Source organism: Lepidothrix coronata, unplaced genomic scaffold (assembly GCF_001604755.1).
Source record: "Lepidothrix coronata isolate B3197 unplaced genomic scaffold, Lepidothrix_coronata-1.0 Scaffold71, whole genome shotgun sequence".
NCBI classification, from domain to species: Eukaryota; Metazoa; Chordata; class Aves; order Passeriformes; family Pipridae; genus Lepidothrix; species Lepidothrix coronata.
The window spans coordinates 5,812,433-5,838,996 of NW_016690251.1; the positions used below are offsets into that span (position 1 = coordinate 5,812,433).

Sequence of the window (26,564 nt, forward strand, 5' to 3'; positions counted from 1 at the left end):
AATTTTATGCTGCACACATGCAAGGCAGATTTTTTGATGTTGTTTGAGAGCAATCTACACTGATGTGGGAGCTGGTCAGCAGGGCAGGGCTCCAGCCTCAAGATCCATGTGAATCTCAGGATGCAAACGCAGAGCCAGGAACTCTCTGCAGGCACAGGTGCTTGTCTGCATGAAGAAGTGGCATTTTTAACTCAAATGCCTTCCACCTTCACAGATTTTTTGCTTTGACCATCACACTTGTACAAAGAGAGGAAAAAGAAAGCCTGAAATTTGCCGTTAAGCCTCGGCTTATTCTGAGAATGAAAAACGTATCCAAGCCAGGCCAGAAACACCTTCGGCAAGAAAGGGAGATGGAAAATCTCAAAGAGTTTATTTTAAACACATTTCTGACTGTGTTGGAACGGAGGTTTTTACGATGGAAGTCTCAACATACTCCTAACGGTATTGCTGATATCAGAGAAAGATACAGAACTGAGACAGGCCAGACAGCATCAATTAAACTTAATCAGGTTCAAACAGTTCCAAATACTGTTTGCAATTTCCACCTGTACCCCCAGGGCTGTCCCATATACTTTCTGCAATTCAAGAAACACGTGAAGATAACGGCTATGGAAAACTTGATTTTCAATTATTTCCATATCGTTCCGGGTTTCCTACTCTGATAGTTCTGACCTAGCATTTAACTTTTGTCTTGCTGTGCTCTTCATGTAGGTCTTTATTAGTGATGACAGATTTGGTCACTAGTAGAAATAGAAGAACATAACAAGTTAACTGTCCCATAATTTATTTTAAAAAAGTAAAATATATGTAAGGCTCCAATGCCTTTAAAGATCAAGTGACAAGGCCAGAAAAACAAATGTAAAAATGAATTATTGAGTTTCAGAGTAACAGAGGCACAGCTTCTCCCAACCTCCTTTGCATCTGAAGTTAATTTTGGCAGGACATCTGCTGTGCTTACCGTGTCTAACATCTCCCGTGTATGTGCAGCTGACACACAAAACCGAGCCCTGGATTCTGTGATAGGAGTAGCTGGAAACCCAACCACGACCACCCCGATATTTCTTTCTAACATGCGTCTTGCAAAAGCCCTAAGGAGAGAAGAAGAAAAAAAACCATAAAAGTAAATTATCTCCAATAACTGACACAGAGAGAAAACATCCATGTATAATGATGTTGTATATAATATAGGTATAATATATATAATAGGTAAAATCCTGTCTTCAAGTGAAGCAGATGGTAATATCCCATTGATTTCCTTAAGAGCCAGAATTTTACCAGTAGGACTGAGAACCTTTGCTGCTTAGCAGCTCATGAAGCACAGTGGGTGTCAAATACTAGAAGTGTGATGGCAGAGAGGGCACTGCAGGATAGACACACTATTCATTTATGTCACTGGAAGGCTTTGAGTGCATATCAAAATGTGGGCATTCACAGCCCCTAAGCATGGAAGAGGCTGGGCTTCTGGAAGGCATGAGAGGTTGGTTCCTGCACATCAACAGGCATAAAACAATCTGTGTCATGGTTTATCTGCTCTTACAATTACTCTGCCAGTTAAGAAGCTTTTTTTGTGGTGTGTATGAGACCTGGAGCACACAGTCATGCTAAGTCCTTGCAAATACTACCCACAGCTCAACCCTTACATTATGCTACCACTGACTCCTGGTCTGGGTGTCCAAGTCAGTGCACAAGTGCTGCTTGAGAGGAACTGAGTGGTAAAACACGCAAAGACCATTCAAAGATCAGATGGGGGAAAAGAACATCCATCTGAACCAATTCATACATCAAAGGCAATGTGTCTCCTTTAATGATTACAAATAAAAAAAAATATAAAAGAAATCCAAATTAAAAATGTTACCAAATGTATTATTCCAGACCACGTTAAAAAAGGATAAGAGAAAAATCTTAAAATTCTGAACACTGGAACAACTCAAAATTAAGTCTAGGGCCAAACTTAAAAGAGAACAGAACTAAATGATGAATTGAACAGTGCATGTTTTCTCAGGAAGTATCTACCACACAGAGCTACATTTTCCAAAGTGTACACCAAATAACCTATGAGCCTGAATAATGTTGGTTTTGCCAACAGGTTTTTTTCAGTACTTACCCTATTTTACCAGGCATATAAAGGAGCAAGGGGACAACAGGCGAATCATCATTGCCATAAATAATGAAGCCCATTTCATGCAGTTTTCGTCTGAAGTACCTTGTGTTTTTCTCCAGCTGGCGCACTCTTTGGAGCCCTGAAATGAGCCAGTCAGGAGAACAGTCAGTGCAAAGATCATAACTGGAATCTACGAATAAGGCAAAAAACAGGGCTGTGGGTAATAGTGTGGCTGAAAGGTACATGTTGCTATTTGACTGAAAAGAAAAACATGGAATGAGCTAGATGAAACTACATTGATTATTTTGGCATTGTGGGATGGACGACTGATACTCCTGTACTTGTGAGGTAAACCAGTCCCTACAGAGAAGTAGTCATATGTCTCTGTGGACACAGGACATGTAAGTAGAATATGTTCTTTCTCAATGGACTATAAGGTGAATAAGCAATGTCTACAGAAGCCAGTATCTTTTCTCATTAACAATATTCCGCAGGGGTCCTCTTATATCTTAGCTAATTCGGCATGTTTGTTTGGTTGGTTGGTTTTTTATTCTGTGACTGTAATAAAGCTTAAAGCATAAAATACTGGATTTTGGCTCAGCTCATGCTGATGCTTTTGTTGCAATTTTTTCTGGACAGAGGAAAAGCACATGATTAACTTTGTTATTATACAAGACCTGATCTTCTGCACGTTACCAACATGCAGTGTAAGCCCAGTTACTCTAATATGCATTTACATATGCAATCCCTTACTGAGCTCTGCTCAGTTTCTCTGTCCTCTTCTCTTGGTACTATTATCTTGATACCATCATATGACAACAGATTTTAGTCATTCAAGACTTTAAGACACAGGATTTGTTCTCTGCATGGTCCCCGGCCTCATTCAGTCATGGATCCATGGATGTGACCCCCAGCAAAACTAACAGGAGAGTTGAAAACAATTATTTTTAATGAAGGAAAAAGATAAGAAAGAGCAGAGAAAAAAAACGTGCTTGAAAAGACATCTCAGCCTTTTCTTTTGCAGTGCCACTAAGGAGGCGGTTTCTGACAAATGCAATTGCTGTGCAGCAGCTTGTGTCTGCCCAGCACAGGTGGCAGGAATGTGTGGTCAGATTGGGATTTAGCAGGACACAGTTACAGTTTTAGCTTTCATATTCCTGCCGTTCATCAGCCCATACTTTCAATATCACCTATACTGTGTCACTAGACATGAGCACTGAAACCTTCAGTACAACTCATTTCCTCTCTTCCCTTTGCTCTTAAGACGCCTTTGCACAGATGAATTACATTTTCACTCTCCATTTACTTTTTCATTTTACTTTACTTTTCGTTTGCTTCATTCTTCATTTACTACCTACTGCTGTCACCCTTCTCTGACTGGATGCCTGTTTCCTAATTTCCCATCTTGCTTTGTGTAACCACAGTGGCCAGTTAGGCATTTGTAGCTGCTACATGCCACTTTTGGTAGATTTGTCCTCAGACCACATTCTGCCCCTGCCTGGCTTTTCTTCCTTTTCCTTCTTGGCTGAGGTGGGGGGATCACCACAGCTACATAAACCTCCATTAATCATTTCTTGTGTAGGTTTGAAGAAGATCTACTGCTTCATCTGTTCTGTATCCTCCCAAGTCAAGGTTCTGTCAATGTTCTGGCTGGGAAATTTATAGGGAAACTGGGACCTGCTTCACAGTGATCGGTGTTTTGCTTGAGCAAATTAAAAGATCTCATAAAACCAGTGCATTTGTAACTTTATGCACAAAACTGCCCATGCAGACAACCTGTTAGTTACAGTCTCAGTCATTCAGTTTAAAGCATGCAGTGGAAGAGATCTGCTGGGTTAGAAAAGGCCACAAATAGTTTAACCATCTCTCTAATGCTGCTAAAACAAAAACAGCTGTGTCAGAGCAAGGAAAACAAATGAAACACAAAAGCATCCTACTACAAAGCTTTCCAGTCACTAATAAAAACAATAGTCTGTGGTATTTCCAAAAATATTTTTGGTGTAGTAGATCTCAAGAAACAGGAGGAAATATTGAGGAGGAGGAGGGGAAGGGAGATGATGGCAAGGAAAGGGAGTTAGAGAACTGCAGGATAATGTGGCTGAAGTCTAAAGAGAGACTTTTCCCCTTGTTAGAATTTGTAAAGATATTATTAGCACCTCCTCAACGCCCAAATTACAAGGAGGAGAGTGAGGGAGTGACCTGAACTGGGGGCTCAAAACCACTGCTGTTCCTTGCTATCTTCGCAGCCCCTGAGCTAGTTTCCAACCTCCCAGTTGGAGAGCATTTGAAACTACTAGATTTTCAATTAGGGAAAGTTTTCACAAATGCAGATGTTCTTGGCGAGTGCAGTTCAGGACTTGCTGCCTTCTCCTTTCTATTCAGCTGTTTACCACAAAGCTGGAAACACAGTGTCAGCCACGCAAGATTCCGGGCTGTTCCCTATTTATCAAACCATATGTGCAGGGCACTGAGCTGATCAGTTTGTCTCTACTTATTTTCAGTATCAGAAATTTAGATTCCAAAGAAGGGGAATATGGCAAAGGAAACATTAGAGCTGAAAGAGGAGGCTTAGGCAATCTCCCCAAAGTCAAACACCTCTTCCTTTTCCAATCTTTCCTGCCTGATTCTATATCCTCAACCTGTTTGTGGTGGGAGGGATCCCCTTCGAGGCTCCCTGTGGAGCTTGTTTCAAGCCAGCCAGTGTTGATGCAAAAGAGCCACTTGAATTTTTTAGCAACATCCCAGAACGCTAATTTTATTTGCAGGGATGCATTAAAGAGCCAAATAAAAGATCAGAGCGCTCACATATATCTGGAGGGGGAAAAAGCACATTAGGAGACGATTGCTACACACATTGTATTCGTGGGTGGGTGGCTGGGAGGAACCTGTTTCTTTACCAAGTGTCAACACTTTCCTTTCTCATGTTCAGTTTTGTGGTCAAAGACCACAGACACACATCATACACACAGCCATCTTATACACTGTCCTGATAAGAGCAATAAAACCCCTAAACTTCATAGCTGTATTTCAGCTCTTTTTCATCCCTTTATGGGACCTTCCAATGTCAGATAAGGAGGCAGATGTGAGCAAAATGTTTTTATTTTTTTTTTTATTGGCCCAATTTTCCCCCTACACTGCAGATTAAGAATGGTGAATTCAGTGTAGAATCAGATCTTAATCCAAATTCACTGTGGTATGTTTAACCAAAGACACTGCTTTTAAAAAGTATTTTCTTTGATTCCTAAGGCTGTGATCTTGCATACTTTATTATTTACTGAGGGAGAATCTACAGAGCAGACCCTTGAGCTAAAAGGATATGCTGCAACTATGTGAGTGTAAGAATTTACCTGTATGGCACAAATCAGAGGATCAGGTGCCTAGACAGTAAATGTATGTGTTAAAAAATTCTTAGTTTGCAAAATCCTCGAGGATTTACAGTCTATGCAAAGAGCTTATAGCACAGCATGCAGAATATCCAGAAAGTTATATTTCATAAAATATGTGAACCACAACACAGCATATGTTTGGAGAAAACAGCCTGGACAGGGAAAACCAACCCTTCACTAGTTCACACTAAGCCCACTGGTGCTCCAGAGTTTTAAGCTAAGACAGAGAACGACCTTATTAAAGCCTCTACATATTCTTAGCTGAATTAAGAAGGGACAGAAAGAGAGAAGAATGAATGATAAACGATTCTCAAATTTCCCAAGTTATCTTTACACTGCTTGGAACATACACAGCCAGCTTATTGGGATTGTTTTGAAGTACAGGATTAATTGCCTGGATGGTACAAGAAAACCAGAATTTACTGCATCAGCAGTCCACCTACTACTGGAAAATTTCAAGTTTACGTTTGTTGCGCCACTTTAAAAATATTTAGTTTGCTGTGAAGTCCTAAGGTGTTGGCAATTCTGGGAAAAATGCTGATTATATTTTTATTTGACACGCATCATTGCATACCGCTGGCTTTCCCTCATTAATTTCTGCAGGCTTTTAGAAAGCTTTCTAGCTCAAAATTAATATGGTTTGGCTGAAGGAAAAATACAAAGAGAGGGCAAGAGAGACAGAAATAATAAAAGATAGTGGCTTGCTCATAATTTCTTTGAAGCAACAACCTTTTTAAGAGAGCCACTTTGAGTAACAGGCTCAGTAGAAGTTTTGTCACACACTCTCAGGGAGGAGCTGCTCTGGCATCTGACAGCAGGAAGGTATCCTGACTACTCATCTTGGGATGGCTTTACCTGGCACAGCTCCAGCACTTCAACAGAGCTCTGCTGTTTATGCCAGCTGAGGACCTTATCCTGGCAGCGAAAGAGGCAGTAAAACTATCAGCTCTCTGAAACAAAAAAGTTTGTTTTCCTCCTCCAGAGATGTCTGCTTTTCCCTCCTGCAAGATGTTAATAAAGCAGAGAAACTGGCTGTGTTCAATTCCTGCACAAACATTCTACCTTTGAACTCTTCCTGTAGGCTTCTACCCTTGGAAATTCTGACTCAGTATATTGAAAACAGCAATAAGCAACCTGTAGCCTTTCATATCAAGATCTCAGGTGTATTTTAATTGAAGGAGAGTTATTTTTCCTGAACCCATTCCAGGAAAGATAATCCCACCCTGTAGTGGTTTTTGGCACGCGGTGGACTCTGCAAGACCCAAATGCACCTGCTTTAATCTTCTCCAGCTGTTGTTCCATAGGGTCTTTCTAGATAATTAGTTGCACAATCAAACTTTTACATACTGGTGTCAGTGTTCCTTGGATGGAGAACTCTACTCCCTGCCCTCCTCTACTAACAACTAGATAGTAAAAAGCAAACTTTCATAGGCTGAAAAAAAAAATTGGAAAACAATAGCTCTTCCCCACTAAACTATTGCAGATGGACAGATTTAAATTTTTTTCCCTCTGGTTCCATTATAAGAGTAACACACATGCACCTCCATGTGCATTAAATCACAAATAGAATGCTATAAAACTGAGGTGCCTAAAGGAAATATGTTCTCAGATAAAACAATCTTCATAAAAAACAACTTTGCTATGAACTGGGGAGAAGTGAAGATATTTTCTTCTGCAGTCCAATGCTAACTAGAAATCTAGTAATTTCAACTTAATTCAGCTGCTAAATAAGCCCTTAAGGACTTATTCAGTCCAATTTTAACTGTGAACTTCTGGAAAACACTTTTCAGAGCAGATTAAGGGAAGAAAAAGTGCCAATTTCAGTTGAAGCAGAAAGGAGAAAAATTGTACAGATTTTGTAATTTTACCCTCTTTTCTCAAATGACTCAGCTCTGCCTACACAGCACCTTATCTATATTCATATCTATAGTGTAAGCATTCAGCATCCTGCACAAAAGCAGGGACAGGGCAGCCAGCCTTGGCTGAGCCTTATTTACTCCCAGCACAGGTGATTAATCACAAAGCGGGTCTGTCCCGCTGCTGAAAACCAGCCAGCGCACAACGCGCTCCATCTGCATCCCATTAGGTGTTCCTGAAGTACCAGGGATCTAAGTGCTGTTAGAAAAGGCACTGCCCTCTCTTCTTTGTGCTCCCCAGGCTGAGAACAGCGCTGGATTCCTTGGGCGCTGCAGCATCTGGAACAGAGGAGGGATCCTCACGCTCCATCCTGGCAGCAAAGATATCCTGACAAAGGGACTCCGTTGTGGAGCTGCACGTTGCTGTCCCTGGGGAAAGCTTTCCTCACTGGGGAACAGGCTACAGGTCACATCCAAGTCTGACCACATCCCTCCACTGTTGTATTTGGGGATACAGGGGACAGCTATCCCTGGGTAGGGTCTGCTAGAGGACTACAAGACTGGTTTAAATTTGAATATGGATAAAGTGGCTTCGAATGAGGTAGAATCCGATCAACCCTCAGAGATCTTGCAAATCACTGCAAACACTATTAGTCCAAAGCCCTTGCTTGTTCAGATCAACTGACCATCCATGGATACATTTGGCTTCCTGTGGGAGGTGGATCACATGGCAGGTGGCTCACTGGAACAGCATGTCTTACTCATTTTGAGTCAAGATGTCAGAATTTAGCTCTGTTTCATCACCCACTGCTGGGAAAACATCTGTGATGTTCAGCTTAGACAAATAATATTTGTGACAGCATATTATCATCATTAGCATCTTCACTGTTGTCGTGACTGGGAGCCCTGGTCATGGAGCCAATGCTGTGCAAATAGGGAATAAATTTGCTTTAGGGTTTTAAATGTAACCACATACTGGGAACATTCTGTTTGATAAGGGCCCAAGAGAAGCAAAAAATGAGAATTTGAAAAACCTAGACTTTAGCATTACCGATTCTGCAGGCTGTTTAGAGCAGGTTCAAGGGGTCCATTGCTAAATCACCTGCAGATTTAAAGCTCACAGCAATAGTTTCATGATCAGTCCAGTCTGGCACAGATTTATTTCGCTGCAAAAGGGATCGTTCCTCTCAGCTCCAGCTGCTCAAGTCCTGGCACTGGGATTCATGTAGCCATATGGCAGATTGGCTCAGGGAACCAGCTGGGCTGTAGGCAAACCATTTGTGGGAGGGTTGGTTATTTTTCAGCTAGATCAGTTCTCTGATTCATGGCTGTATGAACACTAATACTGGTGGAGGGAGAAGGGGCAGGAGTAAGGGGGATAGGCAGAGGGAGAAAAAAACAGAGGACAAGAGTGCTCTTCCTTGCATCAGGGCTGCTTTATGCCAGATTGTAGAGATGTGGAACCAAGGTTTCTGCATTTACAAAGCACCCTGACAAAGCAAAGCTAATTTTTTTCAAAAGACTGTTGAGCACATATAGCAGAGGAAAATGCTGGAAACTGCTTTTAAGGTGCTGATCCTTCAGTTGCAAAAAAATCTAAGGCAGACAGAAATGTTTTAAAAAGGAACTTTCAAAAACAATTTTTTTGATGCCAAGCTGAAACAGAAAGCAGTGTTCTGCCACTTCTCACAACGTGAACGAGCTCAAATGCAAGAACGCAGAGTTCTTTTGTTAAAAACAAAAATGAAAACTAGTCGTTTCAAAAAGATAAACCAATCAACACAAATGGCAAAGTAAATTAACACTTTAAAGAAACACTTTAAATCTAAACTATCTCATGAATTATCTTTTAACACAACAAATCTTTTAACAAGTAGATTCCAGAGGACAGGGTTTCACATTTTTCAGCATCTCATAAAAACATATGAAAAATGGCCACTGTTGTTGGTGAATTATTGTTTGCCATGCTTTAAACAGAAAAATGATGCCTTTGCAAATGCTGCAATTTGCTTTTTACACCACTATAATCTATTATTAGTCATCAAGAAAATTGCTTTGGATTTTCTAACAGTCTTAACTCTGTCTGCCTAGTGGTTCTACTTTTTACCTATCAAATTTAAATGTAAAAATATGTTTTTGGTATTCTCATGCAGAAAGGAGGGAAAAAAGAGGTCTGAGGTCACAGCTGGAGGGGCTGTGTTGCATGCAAGCAAGTGTACTTCAAAATTTGTGCAGAGTCCAAACACTCTGAGTCAACTGCAGTCTCATCACGGGGATAAAACCACTAAGGCAGCTGCTGAATTTCCTGAGGTATCTCCGGTGGTGTAATGAGAAGCCATGAGGAGAACACATAAAGAATATCTATATTATGAATTTTAAAGAGTAAATGGCATGGGAACTTCTCTTCCCCATATTTCCTAATAAATGAGCAGAGACACATTTGAGATGAAAAGGCCACTAAGGCTTAAGAGGGATAAAATGATTTTTTTTTTTAAATAGACTATATGAACTGAACTGTGGAGCTTCTTGCCTTATGACATTCCTAATGGAAATACAGCTGCCAGGAGTTCATACACTTTAGAACAACTCTATTATAGGAGCTATGATGGTATCTATGACATTATGTTACTAAGAACAAATGTGTCTTGTTCTACAAGCCATTGATTTTCAGAGTCCTGTAAAGCATGACACTGGATAACACCAGAACTTGTACTCTACTAAAAATTTGATTTCACATGAAAATGGAAATACATTTGCTTTTTTTTGTAGTCAACTTCTGACTCTTTTGATATAAGTCACTCAAGAAACAAAGCATTTGGTCATAGTAACCTCAACCTATTCCTCTTTCCCAGGCAGGATCAACAGTGTATATCAGTTTTGAGGGAGCTAGTACCTTCTTCTTATTCAGCATTTCTTGTTCCTCAGTTTCTCAATTCATCACAGAAAACATGACAAAAGAAGGAAACTATAAAAGCTGGCTGTGGGCTCTGCAGTATCCTCTCAGTTGCACTGCTGTGACATTAATATCTCACAACTAACACAAATACTGATATGGGACATCCCCATATATTTGTGCATTGTAGCCTGACACAGGCACCTGCTGTGGATAATTTCCAGCTAAACAGTATAAGTTTCACAGAATTACTTTTAAAGTGTTAACCTGTTCTTTCCCTGTAACGAAGATGTACCCCTCGTGTCTATAAACATCTGTTCGTATCCTGCAGTCAGGCATCCAGTATATTGATCTAGAAATGCAAATCACCATTCCTCATCCAAATGAATAACCATATTTTAGTAATTGAAAATAAAGGAAGAAAATATGGAAGATCAATCAGTTGAATATACACCACGATAAACACAAGCAGTATTACTGCACTTCTGGCCTCTGGCATTACCTACTATATAATTCCGCCTATTCTACTCTCTTCTAGATCACCTGCTTGCTCAACAAATTAGTGGAGAATAACTAGCAAGAAAATGAAGGGAATGTAAGAGCCTCATATCTGGAAAGATATAAAATACTGTGTGAAGGACTGAAAAATAAAGATTTTTCGGAGCAGCAATTTAAATCACCAAACAGTCTTCCTTCTCTTAGTTTTCTAATTATCTGCTGAGGAGTCAGTCATGAAGTTCAGATATAAGAACATGCTTATGTGTTACGATGTTTGTCATCCCCTTATTTCATCCTCTTTTCAAAAAGCACCCTCTAGTTCACATGGAACTTTTTAGCAAATTCTAATTTCACTCTTTTGCAAAGCATTTCCAGTAGTTTTTTCAAGGTCCCCTCCCCTACAGAAATGACCTCTGGAGGACAAGCCATCAGTGGACATCTCCTTATAAAGTGTTCCCTAAATCATCCTGTGGGAAGAGAATGTAAATAGAGATAAATTGTAAAATAAACTCTTTCTATGAATTCAACAGGCTTCCAGAGAACAAATGGTCTGTCACACCCTGCGTACCACTTGAAACTTTTCTGTCAGNCTCACTCCCTCACAACAATGACTTATGTGCAGAATTCACCATTTTCTATGTCAGCAGACTAAAAGAACTCTGCCAAGGTCACTGTTGTCCTTGGCATAAAAAATATTTAAGAAGAGACAGTGCTTTCTCCCCTCTGTTCTCCCCTCCTTTCTAAGCCACCACCTTCCTCTCTCTGGTGCCAAAGCAGCATTGTAATGTGGTCCAGCACAGCATTTTTTCCTGTGTTTTGGGTTGTGGGGTTTTTTTGTAGTCCACAAGACAGCCTAATGAAGGGAGGCCCACATGAAAGAAAACCCAATGGACTAAAATAATGGGTCTGGCTCAGAAGGACAAGACACATTTTTACACATCATAGCCAGTTTGCTAGCCTTTGTGCAATGCTCTAAAGTTGTGATATATGATTTATTCATTTGTTTTTCTACTCATTTGCATTTCATATTACAAGACACTTTTTAAAAAACTGACAAAACACTAATTTATTTCATAAAGGATATGCAGAAGACTTATTAAGCTCTTATTTTGTGCAGAAAGACAAACATTGTGTCATTAAACAACTCTGCTTCTGGAAGAGAGAATGCTTCAAACTCTCAGCCCTAAGACAGACACGCACATCTTAAAAGACTCTGTCTTGAACCAAGTTGTCCTATTATCCTGCACTGAACTGCATGCAGAATCACGCTAGTTGAAGAGCATTTGTAACAGACTTTGAAGGCCTGGAAATGCTCTGCATGTTTCATGTTTTACACACAGCAGCATCTCCGAGTGCCTGAAGTCTGGAAGTCTTGGGAAGGCTCGGTGTCAGACCGCCCTCTCACGGCAAGCGCCAGGGCAGAGAGCAGCCCCGAGGTGGAAGAAAGATGTCAGAGCTGGTCTCATATTGAACAGGATGTAGGCATCAGCATATGCAAGCCTGACCTTTCAAATTTCAAGTTGGAAGCAGTTGCTCCACTCTTGACTTCTCTGCCAAAACAACAAAAGCATCGCTTGCTCATCGTCTGCACATCGCGGTGCAGTTTTGCCGTTGCACTCAGCAGAATTTGGCACTGGCACTGGATTCCCTATCCCTCCTTCTGTACTCTGGGGTATTGTAAATTCTGGCCTCATTGAAGTGCTGTGATAAATGTCTTAATATCTTCACGTCTATTGTGGTTTGAAACTGCCCTCTAGGGCTGTGCAACAGAATAGTGTAAAGCAGTATCTCACCTGCTCTCATCTACCCTTTTCTTCCCCATTCCCTCCTTACCCCAGTCAAATCTATCAGGGAGGACTAATACAGAATTAATTCTGTTAGCCTCAGACAAGGAGAAAATAGCACAGCACGGTGCTGCTGGACCAGTATAAGAGAGATTGCAATTCAGAGCAGAATCTGTGTCTTTAGCTGCATGTTACACAATAATTTGACTCAAAGGAATTCTTGAAAAAAACTATACAAATTCAAAAACCATCAGTTTTTCTCCACGTTGGGGTTTAAGTCCTAGAATACCAAATTCATATCAGCATCACTTTGAAACAGTGTCAGATAGCTATGTCACATAGTTGTTTTGTTGCTTGCTGTATAGAAAGCAGGTTACACAGAGGATTGGACAGTAGCTGCATCTACAACTTCAGGAGAGGAATAGAAATAAACCTGGTTTTCCATAAAGACACCAAGCAACCAATTCTTCAGGGACAAAATGTACTTCAGAACTAGCTTCTGGACACCATAATTGATATCTGAGTGAGGTAGGAATTATTATAATCATCTCCTCATACTGTCATTTAACGTACAATACCTGTTCTGAAATGCTGCACCATGCTTGTGTTGGTTGCCATTTTGAAGGTCCAAACTTACAAAGAAGCTAAACTGACAGCACCTAGCCCAGAAATGAAGGCATGTCCTTATGAACCCTCCCACAAAGTCAGATAATATACTCAAAGGGAAATTCATGTATTTCTATTCCTTGCTGCAAAACGGGACGGGCTGGCAACTATTGATCCAGAATTCCAAAATATTTCCATCCCTGCTGCATGTGGATGAGCATGAAAAAAGAAATAGAGTTGATAGCACTTAAAAGTATGGTGATTTAGATATTAATTTTGCAGTAAGAATGATTTCCTTTGCATTGCATTACCATACTACTTTGCTGCTGGATGACACGTTGCACGTGCTCGCACCCAGGAGGTGCTTTGGAAGCAACTGGAGTAAATGAAGTGAAAGTAGGTGGCTTACCTTGTGTTGTCCCATCTAGTCCCATGAGGCATTTCATTGCCCTGATGATTTGCTCTGCTACGGGTGGACACATGGATGTGGCGTACACAGCACTGTGAGAATGAGTTCGTAAAAAGTCCACAAGGCCCTTACACAAGCAAAACAAAGCATGAATGAGCTTGGAGCTGGCCAAACAGCAGGTCTCCCTCTTAACTACTGCAGGAGTGGGAATATGCAAAAGGAAGAGGACGTTTCACCAGTTACTGTTTTGCTTTCTTGGCTGCCACTGTTAATACATGGCCTGAAGAAACATCAGGCAGGTGCAAATACTTTACCAAGTGGGGCAGTTATAGCTGCAACAGAAGTCTGGAAGAGAATAATGTTTACTTCTGTGCTAAGACTTATTACAAAGCAGCCAAAATAATTTCAAGACCAATGAACAGCTGCACTTAAAATAATGCTGCTCAGTTCCTCTCTGAGAATGAAGCAAAGCCTACATGACTTCAGACTAGTTTCTCTGCCTCATGACCTAATTCAGGAAAAGCACCTTACTGGGATCTATCTTTGTCTATTAGCACAAAAATTTTCAAATGAAACTTTCCATCAGTGTGGCAGGGATAGTCATGTTAGAGTTGGTATAGTTGCTTTAACATTTCCTTGTACAACTAAGAGCACAATCTGTGCTCCTAGAAAAAGCACTGATGTACTGTAGGCATATCTAAAGCACCCGTAACTCTCCTGAATCCAGGGATCTGGTAGGAAATCAGATCTTATTAAGATCATCATTGTTGCAACAGCTTATACCTCCTAGTGCATAATATCAGAGTAGCAGTTACCATGCTAAAAGCTGAATTCATGTTACTGAGAAAGGGATGACGCTTGAAAATTGGACTATGGTAAAAAAAAAAAATCAGAAAAAAAACCAACCCAAAAGGGATTAGACAAATTACTGCCAAAAGAGCTGTATGAGTTTATGCAGTAACTCCAATGGTAGGGATAAAGACTTACCTAACCTTACACAAGCTATGCATGGCTATATTGCAACTGTACTCCTAAGGGTTTGGTTAAATAGCTGAGAAGGCTTCTGTGCTCCAGCTGATGCAGAATAAACAGTGCCACCCTGAGTTTTTGGCTGCAGAAATGAATGTAAGTGGGTGAATGGGTGAGCAGGCTTCTGAGGTTCAGAAGCCTGAGGCAAAGCTTACTGACACACACAGGCGTGAAAAGAACGACCTGTTTTCATCTAAAGTAACGTCCAAGGATTAGAGCATGAATTACTTCAGACTACTTTTCACAGGTCTAGTCTTTCTATACTTTTTAGTTACATCAGCTACATTGTCTTTGGTGAGAGTTAAGCCTTCAGACATAAATTCAGGAAGCCGAAGAAACAAAGCAAATTGACTCTTGATGTATTATGACACCCGCTTTTAAGATCTCCAGGGGCAAATCCAAAAAAGACACTAAGAAATATACAGTTTATACTTTCTTATAGCGCTTTTATTCTACTGTAGGGCTACCCTTATTAATGTTATCCTGACAACAACCATATGGGCTGTGTAAACAGGCTTCCCACTCATTTAGCAGACTCCTTAAAAAATACATTCAGCGGGATCTGAAAAGGGCAAATAATCAGCAGCCACTTGATCTCTCTGTCAAGCAACAAAACCGATGACATTTCACAATGGTGCTGATTATGCTTTCTCTTCTACACCCCCAGTTAAAGCAAACTCAGCTTTACTTTTGTTGACATCTGTTGTTGGCAAGAGATTGTTTTGTTAATGTACGCGGAGCAACTGAGGACACACAATTTACTATTGCAAAAGGCCCTCAGTTATCCTCTTTGTCCATTCTTCTAAAAAATGCAACTATGTCAATCCACAACTGTTCAGGAATTTTATTATCAGTGGATGAAACTGTGGTTTTAATCTCTCAATACTGCCCCACACATTGTTTACAAATGCGAAACAAAGTAATGAGCAATCCGCATGCAAATTAATGTAGGGAAGTATATTTAGCCAACCACAACGTGTCCAAATATTTCCAAGACAAACAACAATCATTAGGGTGGCACAAAAAATACCCAGCTCAAGCAAATTACATAATGTGAACATGAGACAAAAAGAAGAAAGTCTGGCTGCTTGATGTGTGTTTGGGATCCAGGCAAAAGTGGTACTAAACTCTAGAACAGTGCTCATGTAAAGCAGTCTGTGTGAAAAAAAACTGACATGTATCATACCTAGTAAGAAGGTACTTCCCATCCCCTTGATGTTAAATTGTTTATGCTTTCCTTTTACCTTTTTGCCAGCTATATATCCTCCAGCTGCACCAAAGCTCTTCGTGAACGTTCCCATTAATACATCAACATCATCAGGGCTCATCCCGAAGTACTCCACGACTCCTCGGCCCGTTGCTCCCACTGCACCGATGCTGTGAGCTTCGTCCAAGTAGAGGTAGGCTTTGTATTTGTTCTTCAAGGAGACTATCTCTGGCAGGCGCACGATGGACCCTTCCATGCTGCAGGTGGAGAGAATCAGGGATGAACAACAACTCCTGCACTCTTTCTCTTTAAGATATTGGCAGAACATATAGTCATTAATTGCCTTAGTCCATGAAACACCTTCTGGAACCTCAATTTTTTCTTACAGTTCAAAGAGAACTTGCAGCCCTTTCCCGTTTGCAGGTGAGTATAAAAAAGTCAAAGGCAAGTTTTAGGATTCGAACAATCCAAACCAGTCACAAAGTCTTTGAACATTTGCAAATTGTCAGCATGCCAAAAGAGAGAAGGAAATGTATAAAGAAAGGGGGAGATACTCACCCAAACCAGCACGTTACAATTCATCAGTATAAACCAAATATTATAATGCATTATAAAGAACTGCTATAACTCAGTCTGGTTCTTGCTTACTTCATCAACAGCTACTGTGCCAATATTTGGGCATAACAGCTCTAGAGAAAATTCCTCTGGTGCAGGGGAGCTGGGTCCAACATACACAGGAGATGGACCACATGAAACCCACAGCTGGTGCCATAATTTTAAGCAGCCACAGTCTTCAGAGTGAACAGAAATCAGGGGTTAGAACAGGCAGCTCAAATCCACTTGGCCAATTGTTGCTCTCAGTATGTACTTTTTAGGAATGTGGCCTGCTACCTAGTAATCAAAAGGAAAAAAGTTTCCATTCCTTTTCTTTTTACTTTCTTACAGCCATACATGAAAGGGAAATATTCTGAACCTGCACTGGAACAGGCTGGCCAGAGAAGCTGTGGATGCCCCATCTCTGGGGGGCATCTCTGGTTCAAGGCCAGATTGGATGGGGCTTTGAACAACCTGGTCCAGTGGGAGATATCCCTGCACGTGGAAAGAGAGTTGGAACTAGATGATCTTTCAGGTCCCTTCCAAACCAAACCATTCTATGATTAGTGGCATACTGAGATTTGCAGAAATGAGAAAAGATGACAAATCTTTTGTACTATTGGCAGCCACGTCAGTAAGTGAGAAGGCACAGAGGAGGTGTACAGCAAAATGAAAGCCCAGGGAGATAAATAAGAAATGCTCTCTGATCTCATAAAGATGACATATCCATAGTAATGCTGTGAAGACTTATGTCTTGAAAACCTTTGTGAGATGACTACAGCTACGCTTGGATATGCTCAGATGCACTCAGTATTCATGTTCATGAGTTTAACATGTTCTCTTCCACCAGCTCTAGCAAGCTGGTCTTTAAATGCTAAAAACTTCCTATCAAACACAAAATCAGTGTGCTGTGTGCCAGGAAAACCAGTGCTCTGTGGCTACAGCCCACAGCTAAGGTGTATCCACTTGCAAATGCAACGAGCTTCAGGTAAGCAGAAACATGAGTTTGTTCCCAAGTAGCAAGTATAAAGGAGCAGTGCAATCAATAATGTCTTGGAAATTTTTAGATCCTGGACCAGTGGCTTTCACAGGCTGTTTTATTGCCACTCTAGTTGCACTGTGTGTCTGGAAGTTTGGAATCACAAAAGTAGCAGGATGTGCTTTTAGAACTCAGGAAATTTCTGACCATTTTAGTCCTTCTTCATCCTTTGGTCTCTTGAGTCAGCTTGGAAACTGTTTGGTCTCCAGTTTTGAAGGAGACCTGCCCATAGGCAAGTCTCCATTAGTTTAACAGCACGAGGGAGTAGTCATGGACAAGGGTTGCCTGTGCTGTTCATACTGGGAGGTTCAGAGAGCCTGGCTGCCTGTGCCTGGAGGCATAATTTTGGCTGTAGGTGACTGCTGGCAAATCTTGCCCTTCTGTCTTGCCCAGCCATAAAAGAGGCAACTGTGGGGTTGTATATTGGCACCATGATCCCTTGCAGCAAAGAAGGGTGGGCTTGTACTGCAAGCTCCTGAAGACTGGGCTTTCTCACTTTTCCCAAATGACACTTGGCAGCTGGGGGAGAAGCAACTCGAACCACCACAGCTATTTTCCTAATGAATACAAGGGCAGAGCCCACAGTCCTCACATAGCCCAGAGTCAAAGCATTAGTCAGCTAAAAACTACCCTGAGCCACTGGATGTGCTTGGACCTGCTGTGTTTGGCAGCTCTCAGCTGTGTCTGGTCAGTCTGCAGGGTGGATGTGTGGACAGAGTGCCAAGCAGCACCTCTGCAGAGGGAAGCAAACAGCCATCCCACCCTCCACCTTCCAGCAAAGCTTGGGCATACCAGCTAGGCAGAGAAGGACAATAACAGTTTTCCCATATGTATATGGACATCATTAGGCTTAGTGGCTCATGGAGATTCAGATGGGAGAGCCAGCATTTAACTTCAAAAAGACGAGAGTAAAACTGGTAAATTAAAAATGTTGCATATTTGTGGAATGGGAACAAAGTTTTGCTGAATCCCAGAATACATGGAGCTGGTTCATGGCTGTTGCAAGATTTAACCATTAAGAAGATTTAATGAAAACTTTTCTTACTCATACGAGTAGGAGATTTCTCTTGGAACTCTAAGCAAAACAAGGCACTTGTATTCAGTTTCAGAGTTGACTTACTGCTCTGGAAGGATGCTGGCTGACATAAATGTTATAACAGTTCACAGAGATCCCAACATGGCCTTGAAGTGTCCATGGATAAAGTGCTACTGGATTCATGCATGCATTCTGTGCTGCCATTCAAACAGGCCTCATCCCTCCTGATGGAAAGGATGACCTGTTTTGCTGCCTGCTCTGCTCTTGGTCTCTCTTTAGACCCTGGCAGATGGTTATCGATATGCACAACACTGTTTAGAACTGCTTCAAGATAAAACTCACTTCACAAAATCCCTTGGGAAGCCCAAATGGAGTTTACTGAATTCTTCAGTAAATATTGATGTCAACTCAGCTTAAACCAGAGAGCCAGAAGTGAAGTGTAATGGCTCTGTCGCAATCTGATTGTGTCACTCAGCTTTGTGTACAAACAGCTTGTGTACAAACCTATGGATCTGTTTCCAGATCTGCTCAAGCACCCGAGACACATCAAAAAACCTGGATGCAAATGAACATAAACTGGCTCTGCCTAAGCCAGATGTTCTCATTATGACACCTTGTCTTGTAGCAAAATTTCTTAGCTTGGTGGTAGGGATGAAAAGTTTCTACATTGCAGCTGACTCTTGTCACCCTTGTTTGGTGGACAGGCACAAACGCTTGAGTTAGTACACACTCAGTTTGAACCTACTTCCAGACATGAGAAGTAGGTTCATTATTTTCATAATCCCAAGTTTTGGGAATGCTGAAGTTTGAAACTTGATTCAATCCCTATCAGACCACTGACATTCTTTCTGATGCAGCTGATGAATTGTGGAGCAGGTGCTTTGAGAGACAGGAGGTGTGCACTTGTGATGGTCACTCCATTTGGAACAGAGGCTTCAACTTGACAGGATGTTTTTTTGTCCAGTTAATTTTGAAACTTCTTGGGAAAAGAGTTTTCTACATCCTATTATGCTACCACAGTTCCAATTTAATTTTTTTTTCTGTCATGAAAACTAATTTACTGATACTCAACCTGTTATCTACTTCATAACTGCATCATTCAGCATCTCTAAACATGCCCCATAGTACCCCTATGTTTTCAACATTTGAAAAGTTTATCTGTTCCCCTTTCAGGCTGGTTTGTAATTGGGAAAATCCCTCCTTTCCTGGCCTGTTACTCCCAATTTTAACAGTTCATTCCATTTTAACAGTTACTGTAGGCACTGTTTTCTTACATAAACGTCGTACATTCACACAACAATCTCTGTTTTGTAGTTTAGAGCAATAATTTTAAGGAAACTGTCCAACTCTGCCCTCAAATACAACTCCATACACTGAAATGATAGAAATGTTAACCTTCAGTGTTGGTCCCTGGCCAAAGACATTAAATGCTACCTCATTCTTTTCTGGAAGTCCCAGTCACTTAATCCCAGGAAATAAGAAATAACCCTGATAAATTTCCTACACTATTGGCATTGAATCCCAAGGAAACTTCTAACGCACATGAAAAGGCACTGGACAATATCTAACTGATCAGAGCTATTTTCTTAGCTGGAAGGGAAAATACCCAAATTAAATTAAAAGCAGGGAAAAAACAAATGAAAAACAATCTGTTTTGATCAGTTTCTGATGCCCCATAACTCCTGCCCTGGGCCTTGGCCTATCTGACTCCTAAGTAAATAGGCATGGAAGAGAGCAGAAGCCTACCACGGACCATGTAAGAACACAGTAACTGATTAATCCAGAACTGGAAATGGGAGAAGCCAAGGAAAACATTAGCTGGAATTCAAATAATAAAAATGTGATTTAGCAAGTCAGCTTAACTTGTGCCTTGGTCACTGCCAAAAGTTGTTCATGCTTTCTGTGCTGAAGATTGATGGTGAGATGGTCTCCCTCAGTTTGGAACCCAAAGGGAATAGATTTGCTCCTAGGCTAGTCCAAGTTAAGGACTAGCTTTCACTAGTAGTTATATTTACTTCTGATGAGTTTTTTTTTCTTTCTAAGATAATAGAGACATTTAAAGGCAAACAAACATATACTTATTGCTATTGGTTTGACATGAAGCTTGAGTTCTTCCCAAGTTGAGGGGCCAATTCTGCCTTCAGTTGTAACCAAGCAAAATCTGTGGCTTATGGTTTCAAACACAAGTCTGATTTCCAGAAATGCTCGTGTTGGCTAACAATGACCCTTTTTAAATTTTGCCAGTTGGTAAGTCCATGCTTATGCACAATGTAAACACTTTAACATACTCCTAATGGAAACAGAAGGCAAATTTCTTTCCATACCATAAACGTCACCATACTAAGACTATGGTGTCCCATATAACAATATTTCTTTGAAGATGGAAAGCTTAGTGTTTTCTTTTGCATCTCTGGAAAAAGCATTTCTGTAAAAATTTGCCAAGCCAAACTTGCAAATCAAGATATTTTAACTTGGAGAATGGCTTTGACCAAGTTATTTAAATTCCGTATTAGCTGTCCCTGAAGCATAACTTAAATCCTTTATGGAAAAAAAAAAAAAGCAGTATTAACTATTGTAAGAAGAATACATTAACTACACTCTACCTCCCCTTAAACCCTCTTGACGAATGTTAATTTGTCATCTGGCAAACCTTCAAGAAAACCTAACATTAGCCAATATGGGGCTGGAAAATTTTAGTCTTTCAACAAGTGTGGGCCAAGAAAGGAAAGAACATGCACATAAAAAGAGTATTTCTAGTATGTCTTTCTCCAGCTATTTTTTTTTTTGGCCTATGAAATGTTCTTAGCTACTGACTGGATTAGACTACCCGGGCTATGAGCCTGTTCCCAGCAGTGCCCAGGGCTGGCAGTGGTGGCAGGGACATGGCACGGTGGGGTGTGGTGGCACTGGCCCTGCAGCCAGAGCAGACTTGCTTTACAACCAAACCACACTCTGCAATTTCTGATCTGCTTGGATTATGAAAACAACTAATGAACCAACCAACTCAGCTATTGCTAGGGCTGGTTTCCAACGAGAGACTATCAGAGACCTGAGCATTGGTTTTCTTCTACTTTATGCCTGTCAGAAGCATAGACACTCAGGGCACAAGTGGTCTTAATATTATTTAGCCTTTATGGAGCTGAAGGAACATTATGCTTCCTTTTCAGTGAGGTTCTCTGAGCTTTAACATGTTTTTATTTTGCATTCCAACAGAAGGTTCTTTGATCTTTGGAAAATGAAATCTCCTTTTGAAACCAACTGCAAAACTAGAGGAAAAGAAAACTCTACATCAAACCTAAATCTGGAAATATATATAATATTTACTATATTATGGTTAATATAGTAAATATCTGACAGTGGGTTTGTCCTACTGCTTGGAATGATCTATGCTTCTGTGTCACCAATCTACCTTCTTGTTCTCTCGTGGTCAATATTCAGGGTAAAGGATTTAAAAGCGAACAAAGCTCAGCAGCTGGAGGTTTTTCTGCCAGCCATGTGACCAGTGGGGATATCTGTCAGTAAAATGTTGGTGGTCCACTTAATTTCTGCATGATCAAAGCCCTTAAATCTGAGCTTTCTTTTAGTAGTGCCAAGCGATGTTTATTTGCAGTTTTGCTCTGTTTATTCTGGTTGAAAGGACACATTCAGCCTGCTTTGGATCAGCTGATCTGCTGCTGACCTGTTTCAGCTCTGACTGACAGGTGTTTAGATAAGGACTGATTTGGTCTCTTTGCAGATGGAAAATGTTCAGTGGAAAGAAAGCACTGACAACTATGAAGTTGTGATGACATGAGATTGTAAAAGATTTCTTACAAAAAAAGCTAACTTGCTCAACTGTGCCAGCATTTCACAGTAAAATGGCATAAGCGACTGCCCATCCAGCCTGGCTGCATTTCAGCAACACAGGATATGATCCCTATATATAAAGTTTAATGCTGCTTTTATAAACCATGTCATGTCCTGTGAATGAGAGCTTCTGGTTCCCTTCTCTCTGGGGCAGGTATTGCTACTTCCCAAATTATCCTTCTCCTGCTCCTCCCCTCCTGTCATCACCGCAGCAGCTTTGCCTAGATACCTGAAAACCTTCTTACTGTACTAACACTGCTTCTTGAGCCCTTCCCTCCTCTTCATGATCTCTGCCTTTCCCTTCTCCAACTTACCCACCAGTGGCTTCCCCTCCACGCCATCCATGAGCCCCATGGCTGCCTTCCCAGTAACGCTCTCCTGACTGGAGAGGTTGGAGAAAACAGCCCAGGATGGTGACTCTGGCTGGTGCCGCTGCTTTGCTGCTCAACTATAGTGACTGTTTGACTGGGTGTAAACTGCACCACAAGAGTGAACCAGAGCTACCTGACTAGGTAATTGCATGGTATTATTGATGCCAGTATTATCTGATGGATTCTCAAAGGTGCCTCTCTCATTCGAATTCCTCCAGGGACTAGGGCTACATGGAATACCACCAAATAATTCTTTAAAAGCCAGTCTTTTAATTGTTTTTCTGTTAAAGTGTGAGTCTGTTAGATCCAGCACTAATTACCAGAAAGGTGCTGATACACTTAGCCTAAGTTTAGCTTGGGATTTTAGATTCTAGCAGCTGGGTAAGAACTGGGCACACAGAGCTTAACTAATTCAGTGTAGCTGTCTTTTGATCTGCCCATGCATAACAACTCTAGAAAACTCAGCTTACTCACTTAGCAGAACTCACCTACTATAGCTCCATGAATTTTATCACATCTGTGACAACAAACACCAGCTGATCCGTCTTGCTCTCAATACATCTCCCACTCCACTGTGATTTGCTAAATCAAGATTCAGAACACCCCACTGGAGCTACAGGATCCAGGGTTCAGGCTGATATAATGGAAATTAACCTATTTATGAGATCACAGAACATTATTGTAACTTCCAATCTCATTAAGATTTCCCTCAGATACTTAAAGTCAATGTTCCCTTCACTCAATATATCATTCTGTCCTCAGAAATGACAGGGTACTCATCTTTCTAAAACACACACATACCTGTAAATGCCCTCCACGAGGATGATAATTTTTCTCCATGCTCTGTGGGTGCGAGGCTGCCCATATATTATTGCATCCCTCAGCAACTTCTCGAGGCTCTGCATATCTTTATTTAAAAATAAGAAAAAGGAGGAAGGAAAAACATTAACAAAGATTTTTCTAAAGGACTTTCCGATTTTCTACTGGGTGCTATTTTTCCTATACAGAAAAAGACAACATTAAAAAAGAAGAATTTGTCCTAAAGATAAACTTCCTTTATTAATAGGCAAGACCCAACAATTGATTTAATTAAATACAGTCTAGTGACTAGGAGAGTTACAAAAAGCTTCCAGTTATGCAACTTATCTGGGAAACTGATATTTATTTTTAAAGGCAAAAGGGAATCACTTTGCTTAAGTACTGAGGCTAATTGCCAGCAGTTCTCTGTAGGGGTTGCTGATGCTCTTAGTGTCTCAGGGCTTCTGAATAGTGAGGTTTTGGTGGCTTTCCAATGACAGGCCCATGAGTAACATGCATTGCTTCAGCAAAGGTTTGGACAAGGCTGCATGAAGCTCATCAGGGTGGCAGGAAGAGAAGTCTTGTCCTTCTCAAGAAGGAAACTGAGTAAAAGATTGCTGGTGAGGGGGAGGCAAGTGGATACAAGCACATGGCATGGATAAACTGATTCGGTGCCAAAATGCTTGGCACTGGTGGGACTTTAATACAAGGAGGCCTGGAACAATGTTAGACACTTAGCTGCTTTCTTAAGGGCTGAGTGTGGGTAATCGCATACAATTCTTGAAGGAAAGCCATTGAAGTTTTGAAAAACAGGGAAGAAGAAAGAAAAAATATCACAGGAATAAGGGTCAGGCCAAATGTGACTCTGCAGAGCTGTAATCTAACCAGCATTCTGGTGTCTCCACATGAATGAACACTCTCCAAAATGAATTATTCTGGTACTTTTCAGGAATCTGGATTGACATTTCAAAATGTTTTCAAAGAACACTTTACTGAGTCTTGTAAGGAACACTACAGTTCAGCTCAAACTGTGGGTTGAAAAAATCAGTGGCATTTTTTTGTGATATAACCCCATTTGTTTCAGTAACACATCTTAACACAGTTGTTATAACCTTCTAAAATAGTACTAAGTTAATCTGTAGAATGCAATTGTCCCAGGTGAAGGAAATACAGCTTAGAAATATTAATATTGATCTACACTTTGGTTTTGGCCCGACTGGATGGGGCCATTTGCACACCAACTGTGTGCACCATGAATAACCTGTGACCTGAGAGATGACAAGGTTATGACTTTAACCCTTCCATCCTGATGCCTCACCTCTTGCTGGCAACGTACTGATGTCAGTGAAAGATAAAGGTCTCATCAACACCTCTGCCACTCTGCACCTTCCAGTGTAATGTCCTGATCTAGCAAGTCCTTGCTGTACTTTACAAAGCAGAGAACATCAGCTGCCCCTTATCTCAGTGGTGCAATCACCTGCCCCTTATCTCAGTGGTGCAATCACCTGCACAGCTCAGTGAACTCCGAGATGGAAATGGTGTTAGGAACGATGCAATGCAGACAGCACAATTTCCACTAGATGGCAATCAAGGAAATAAAAGTTCCTTGATGCTTTACAAGGGAAAGTTATAACCCAGCTCAGCATTTGCAGCTGCTCACGTTCTCTTTTGTTTGGAGTAGATAACATTTAGAAATCCTTTCAAGTTCTGAGCATTAAAGGGTTCCCCCGGAATAACGGAATGCTCACTCACAGTAAAATTTGGATGCCCCTTTTTCTCCACTGAATTATTCTCTACTGATGTCACTGTCATCTAAATCCTTTTGGGACCTTTGAAACCCTCTTCTGAAACACACAAGGTCTTTCCATTCAGTGTTTTGTCTATATGTCCATCCAGATTGGTCCTAGACTTCAGCAAAGTCATTTTGTCTCTGAGCTAAAAGCATGGCTTGAAGATGCAGTTGTTTTAACACACATTCACATGGGAAAAAAAAAAAGAAACGAGGAGATAGACAGAAGTGAAATGTCAATAACTCTGTTTAAAAAATACATGGATGTGAATAGATCCTCTGTCCAAACTACCGTGGTACACGAGGGCACAGACAGGGGGGAACCTCTCTGAGGGATGAGCTTGACTGACTTTACATGTAACACATTCCAGCTGGAATACAGGCTAAGAACATGTCTGTTTGCAGGATCAGGGCTATCTCAGTTTCTTTTTGATGTTTCATTCTGAAAAAAATGTATGGGTGACCCTTTCTGAGGCCAGAACAGTGAACATGATTTGTTCAGGTGCAAATGAGTTTTACTGACCTTTTAACTCTGTGCTTGTAGTGCCTCATTTGGAAAGTGGAAATAGGGAGGAGGAGAAAATCTGGAACCTTTAATATTCCCCACAACAGGCTGCTTCTGCTCTTCAAAGTGAAGACACAGTGCTCTATGTGCTTTCCAGAAAGTGGGATATACTGAATGGCCGGAAAAACAAGAGTGCAACCCCAGGTGACTTTCAGACATCAAATTATTTGCCCATTAAATATAGTTAGACTGAGAAACACTGGGACATTGAGATGATCAGATGATTGCATGAGTCCGTCTTGAATAACCAGTTACAGGGAAAATAACTGTCCTTCCTGGTTTGACCATCACCAGACCAGGGTTTCCAGTGGCAATGGCAAACAACTGCTCACCAGCACAGGAGTGGGTGGTAAGAATTCCTCTTGATCAGTTACTCGAAGTACAAATCGATCAGTGTCTCACTTTCCACCTTTTACCTATGGTATATTGTCTTGATATGGAGGATAAAGTTTCCTAAGAGGGCACAGTGGATCTGTCAGTGCATCAGTGGACTTGCATAATCCTTGTACGGGATTTTTCAGAGTTACTTCAACAGAAGTACCAAGAACACAAAGTGCCAGTGGGCTGAAGCGAGTCTGGACCTGGGCAGTGTGTCATGCTGCCTCCAGTGCAGGTGGGACACTGGGCTCCTGGAAGGGCCCCTGCCCTCTCCCAGGCATGCTCAGGGAGACACGGTGTCTCCACCTCTCATCCTTGCACTGCAACGCTGGGGATGTCATCACTGTTCCTCTGCGTGGGCTGGAAATCTCCCGCATGA

The 26,564-nt window shown here is 41.1% G+C and overlaps 1 protein-coding gene across 13 annotated transcripts in view; it reads right to left on the reverse strand.

The window, feature by feature from the left end:
* The window catches only part of SPTLC3 (serine palmitoyltransferase long chain base subunit 3), a 125,602-nt gene that overhangs the window by 18,594 nt on the left and 80,444 nt on the right, over positions 1-26,564 (reverse strand). For all 13 annotated transcript variants that reach the window (XR_001875452.1, XR_001875451.1, XM_017818747.1 and 10 more), the window contains 5 exons: positions 23,457-23,562; positions 15,807-16,026; positions 13,534-13,660; positions 2,105-2,240; positions 959-1,088 (listed from right to left, as the gene is read on the reverse strand). Coding sequence is in view for 11 of the 13 variants with exons in the window: in XM_017818747.1 (XP_017674236.1) it covers positions 959-1,088; positions 2,105-2,240; positions 13,534-13,660; positions 15,807-16,026; positions 23,457-23,562 (719 nt within the window). In the remaining 2 variants the exon portion in view is untranslated. The remainder of the gene's footprint in view (positions 1-958; positions 1,089-2,104; positions 2,241-13,533; positions 13,661-15,806; positions 16,027-23,456; positions 23,563-26,564) is intronic.